This window comes from Sprattus sprattus, assembly GCF_963457725.1.
Source record: "Sprattus sprattus genome assembly, chromosome: 6".
Taxonomy (NCBI): domain Eukaryota; kingdom Metazoa; phylum Chordata; class Actinopteri; order Clupeiformes; family Clupeidae; genus Sprattus; species Sprattus sprattus.
This window is the reverse complement of record NC_137925.1, coordinates 25,539,341-25,545,100: the sequence shown is the minus strand read 5'-3', so window position 1 is coordinate 25,545,100 and position 5,760 is coordinate 25,539,341. Positions and strand designations below refer to the sequence as shown.

General features: G+C 39.5%; 1 protein-coding gene across 1 annotated transcript; it reads left to right on the top strand.

Moving 5' to 3' along the window:
- Positions 1–3,348: 3,348 nt before the first annotated feature.
- Positions 3,349–5,446, top strand: LOC308367091 (hatching enzyme 1.2-like; the record flags this gene model as incomplete). The annotated part of the gene is made up of 9 exons (XM_080840911.1): positions 3,349–3,420; positions 3,517–3,624; positions 3,721–3,802; positions 3,911–4,051; positions 4,144–4,261; positions 4,647–4,825; positions 4,947–5,028; positions 5,155–5,308; positions 5,393–5,446. 9 exons carry the CDS (start codon positions 3,349–3,351, stop codon positions 5,444–5,446), a joined length of 990 nt encoding a protein of 329 aa, XP_080697037.1.
- Between the last annotated feature and the right edge of the window lie 314 nt (positions 5,447–5,760).

Sequence of the window (5,760 nt, the reverse complement as noted above, 5' to 3'; positions counted from 1 at the left end):
CTTTTACAAACCTCAGCCAGGCAAAGTACAACGTTGTCCCGGAAGAAAAACTTGCTTCCTTTTGCTCTGACAATGTTCCCCAACTCTGAGAAGTGTTTTTTCCAGCAGGGCAATGCTCCATGCCACACAGCCAGGCCAGTAAAGGTGTGGATGGAGTATCACCAGATCAGGACCCTGTCATGGCCAGCCCAATTTCGAGACCTGAATCCCATAAAAAAAACTCTGAAATGTGATCAAGAGGAAGATGGATGGTCACAAGCCATGAAAAGAAGCCGAGCTGCTTGAATTCTTGCGCCAGGAGTAGCATAAAGTCACCCAACGGCAATGTGAAAGACTGGTGGAGAGCATGCCAAGACACATGAAAGTTGTGATTTTAAATCAAGGTTATTCCACCAAATATTGATTTCTGAACTCTTCCTAAGTTAAAGCATTAGTATTGTGTAGTTTAAAAATGAATATGAGCTTGTTTTCTTTGCATTATTCAAGATCTGAAGACACTGCATCTTTTTTGCTATTTTGACCAATTGTCATTTTTCTGCAAATAAATGATCTAAATGACAATATTTGTATTTGAAATTTGGTAGGAATGTTGCCAGTAGGTTATAGAATAAAACTAAAATGTACATTTTACTTTAACACATACCAATAAATAGTAAAACCAGAGAAACTGATAATTTTGAAGTGGTCTCTTAATTTTTTCCGCGGCTGTAGATGTCAAAGTTGCTGTCTAAACTATAAACTAAATGTCATAAAGAAAGAAATTATTTAAAATGAAGTTATGGTTGAAATAGGATCACTTCTTTATTGTAAGGGTAAGTGTAGGGTAAGAATGGTCATGCAGTTGGACTCAAATGTAGGTTCATTTTATTGAATGTATGTAGCCTACTGTACTGTACTGTATGACTTTGATGATGCTAGCTTTGACAGCCCACTCTCAGACAGATCGTAACCTAATTATGTCCTTACAATGGGAACACAGTTTAAATACTCTGACTGGAGATGGCGTTACTATCCCCCACCCGAATTCAGTGCAGGACTGGGAGGATAACATGACCACGTGGGCCCAACATAACTTACAGCGAGATTTGCGCGTATTACGTGGACTCCATAGCAACAGATGGGAAAGCAATGGACAATCTGAAAGCCTCCGAGGCTTATCAATATAAGCTACCATTTGTAGCGGTGTAGTACTCCACTCTTGCGTTGTGATTAATGAACACAGAGCAAAGGCGATCACACACATTATCTTCGGAATGACAGCCTCTCCCAGCCAGGGTAAATGCAGACTGAGGTTTATAATATTGCAATAATGAAAAAACAAAGTACACACGAATTACAACATATACATCGGACACTAACACTAATAAACCTTTCTCATTGCGTCAGTAGATGCATGAACACATGGTCAGTGGGCTAACCACACGACTGTTCTATTACTATGGCATCATTCACGTTGCGCGGGTCCGCCCCTCTTTCTCTGAATTACTACAGTACCCATAGTGCCTCCCTACCCGTGCCTATGGTGAACGATAACCGTAGTGCCTACTAGGGGTGTGCCAAATAATCGTCATGACGATGCATCGCGATTCTAATTTTCACGATCTACTGCATCGATTGTTGACGCCAAGTATCGATTATTAATTTAAAAAAAAAAAAAAAAAATTTTTTTTTTTTTTTTTTATTGCATGAATGGTTGGCGAACATCAAGCATTTCCGGCCGCGCGATACTGCGACAAGTCATTCATAAACAAAACATGCAGTGTATCCAGTAATAATAATATTTGTGTTAAGTAACCTCCAAAAGTCGTTTAAATAAATACAGCTATGTATGAACTGAGTTGCTTTGAGTTATCAATTGAACACACTATCCAGATCATACACAGCCAGTCAGCCACTGGTAATGGCTTAATTTTTTTCTAACAGTGTTCAGTGAAAATTCGCAATGCATCGCAATGCATCGCAATGCATCGCAATGCATCGCAATGCATCGCAATGATTCAAGTATCGCGATGCATCGTGATATAATCGCATCTTGACATGTGAATCGTGATACGAATTGAATCGTGACTTCTTTGGCAATACCCACCCCTAGTGCCTACGGCAAACGGTAAAATACAAATATCTCGCGAACTATGAATTCAGAAATCTTCAAAATCAAGGATGCACAGGTTCATGACATGCGTAAGCTACATTTCAGTTGGCTAGAGTGGGTGACGTCACAATGGCTCAACATTCCACCATGTCAATCTCTAGTAACAGATACAAGAATGGTAGGGAGTGTGCAATTGGGCTAGTAGAGCAAGTAAAGGGATAGACAGTGGGTTGCCAAGATGGGGATCTTCCAAAATAGTGAGCCCGCATCGATGTATAAAAACTGTGTTTGTAACTCATTTATAAGGGCTTATTAATGACTTACAAAGGGTTTACAACCTAGTTAATAACCTATTTATAAACCATTATAATGGAGCCTTATTGTAAAGTGGTACTGGGCAGGACTGATAGTTGGAAAAAAGTTTTATTGAAGATTTGATTTCCCACTTTTCCAGAACCTTGGAACATATTCCACAATTTTCAGAAATCGTTTGAAAAGACCCTTATTGGGAGAATAATTGAATTCTGTCTCATGCCATGTGTGCTTATCTTAGTCTGCATACTACATCTTATTTATATAAGACATTGCACTCATTTAAGGGTCTGAAATACATTTATCAGAAGAGATGGTTAAGTCTTATATTGTTGATTGGTACGGTTCCATTTTCTGAGTAGTAAGTCTGCAGTAATAATCTCTTAAACTAATGCAGCATGGTTTTGTATGTCTTTGACTACCAAGGCACACCTTACTTTGGCACTTCTCTCAAAATGTAGAGATTTTAACAGATGATGAAGACAAATAAACAGAATATTATGCCATAGTGCCGTGGTTGGATTTCTGAGGACGTCTTTGTGAGTATTTCAAATTTGAAAAGATGTACGAATTTTTTTGCTGATATGTTCTGGTATTAATATCTAATTATTCTTCATAAGCTGCCCTTGCACGTCTTCAAAATACACCTCTCAGTTAAGGCCATAATTCAAAGATGTCACTACTATCAGAGGCTCACGCAGTCTTAGAAGGTGATCAAAACAAATAAACTCACCATCATGTCTTTGTTCAGTTGTTGAATTTCTGGGAGAGGTGGTGGTGTCCTCCCATAAGAGCTTCCATTAGACACCTGACCCTGACAGCCGGCCCAAATCTCCCTGCAGACACACCTGCGGAGGGCTGTATAAAAGCTCAGGTGAGATTGGTCTCACACACCGAGCCCCAGTGAAGGAGCCGTCCACAGCATCTCCACACACTAAAGCAACATGGACCTCAGAGCCTCCATCTCCCTTCTTGTGCTGCTGCTGCTTGGCCTGTCCAAGGCTCTGCCTGTCATGGTAAGAATGCCTGAGAGATTCAGAACTCTATCTTAAAATACTAATTGTTTGTTTGTACCGTTTCATCTTCACCTTTTGGATTTCATCTGTCTCTAGGAGGACAGTGATGAAAATTTGATTTACATAGAGGAGCCTGACAGTGTGGACATGACTACACAGATTCCGGCACCCAACAATGGCCTGTCCAAGGCTCTGCCTGTCATGGTAAGAATATCTGCTACATTCAGAATGCTATCTTCAAATACTAATTGTGGGTTTGGACCCTTTTATTTGAACATTTTTGTTTGTATTTGTTCTCAGGAGGACGGTGAAGAAGATGAGATTCTCATAGAGGAGTCTGACAGTGTGGACATAACTACACAGATTCTGGCGACCAATAATGGTCTGTTTAATATTATTTAAACAATTGAACTGCTTCATTTAAATGATAATTGGCATAAACTTACAGTGTCACTATAAATAACTTCAAAAATGAAATTTCGTCTTTCAGCTTCCAGTGAGTTTTTAATGGAAGGAGATATTGTTGTGCCAAGAACCAGGAATGCTCTGGCTTGTTGGAACAACCAATGCTTATGGAGGAAGTCTTCTAATAGGAAAGTTCAGGTCCCCTACACAGTCAACTCTCAGTTTTGTAAGTATTTGTTGTATTTTTTAATATGCAATATATATATTTTAAAGCAGCCTCATTGAGCATTGGTGCTGAATGTTTGTTGTGCTTTTCAGCATCCAATGATAGGAGGAAAATTCAAAATGCCATGGCAACTTTCAACAGAAGAACCTGTGTTCAGTTTGTTGCTCGCTCAAATCAGAGGGACTACATCAGCATTGAGAACAGAGCTGGGTGAGTTTGATGACTGTAGAGTGTTGAAAATGTCTACGTCCACACACACACCTGCTTCCTGGAGCATAGCTTTTCTCTCAAATGTAAATCCCTAACTAATTATCCTGCTGATAACACTTTATGTAAAGATCCAATGTAATGACACCAGTGAAGACCACTACTAAATGAATACCAGTTTGGCATTACCTGCAGAATTACTACTAAATATTCATTAATGCTGATTAGTGTGTGACTGACTGGGAATTAGAAACATAATGTCATTAAACACATCCTGGTTGTTAAGCATAATTCTGTGAATAAATGAAAGCAAACCTACAGGAATTAGTATAAGTTAATGAAACCCTGTTGTAACTGTTGCTGTCATTGTTCCGCCCATCTTTCTCAGGTGCTTTTCCAGCCTTGGGAGGACAGGAGGCAGACAGGTGGTCTCCCTGAACAGGCGTGGTTGTGTTTACCACGGCATCATCCAGCATGAACTTCTCCATGCTCTGGGCTTCTACCATGAGCAAACCAGGAGTGACAGAGACCAGTATGTGAGAATCAACTGGAATTACATCAACCCACGTAAGCCATATAACTTATGCTTAATTCTCTCTCAGAATAATTCAAATGACCACTGACTAAAATAATTCTTCATGAGAGATAGTAATGTTTTTAAAGCTCTTGTTTGTCTGTCTTTTGGCAGGAATGGCTTCCAACTTCCGGAAACAACGCACCAACAACCAGAACACTCCTTATGACTACACTTCTGTGATGCATTATGGGAGGTAAGAAAATGGGACCCACTGAATAAACCTTAATCATCAAGAGCTGTTTTGCCTGTTCATATTACTAAATAAAAGTATGTTTTAAAAAAAACTTTTACAAATCACTGTTAAAATGTCCTTCTGTAGAACTGCTTTCACAGTCCAGAATGGAAGAGAGACAATCACTCCAATTCCAAACCGAAATGTGCAAATTGGACAGAGACGGGGAATGTCTCGCACTGACATCCTGAGGATCAACAAACTCTACCGATGCTGTGAGTATGACCTCCTGCATCCTATGGTGAAATATTGTATATATCATTCAGATTGCTGAAATGATGAGTACTGCAATCCAATTCTGACAATCCTCTCCTCTCCCAAACAGAACCAAACCCAAACTGATGCTGTCCCAGTCTGGAACCACCACATGACGTCTTGATCACAGAACACAATGTAACAGATGAATATGTCGATGTCTTGTGACCATACCTGCTGTCATATTGGTATTACTGGAAAATAAAATGACTGAAAATAACTCATTGTCTTGTTGTTGCTCTACTATTTTCATGCAATATGGCAAAATAATCTATTTCCAGAATCAGAAACATATCCTCTCAGTATCCTTCTTTAAAAGAACAGCCACACTAACACATTAACACATATGAGCCAAAATGTCAACAAGTTATGGAACTATGAGAGCAAATGTGTATATGTGGGCCCAGTTCAGATTTCCGGTGGGCAGAGTCATACAAA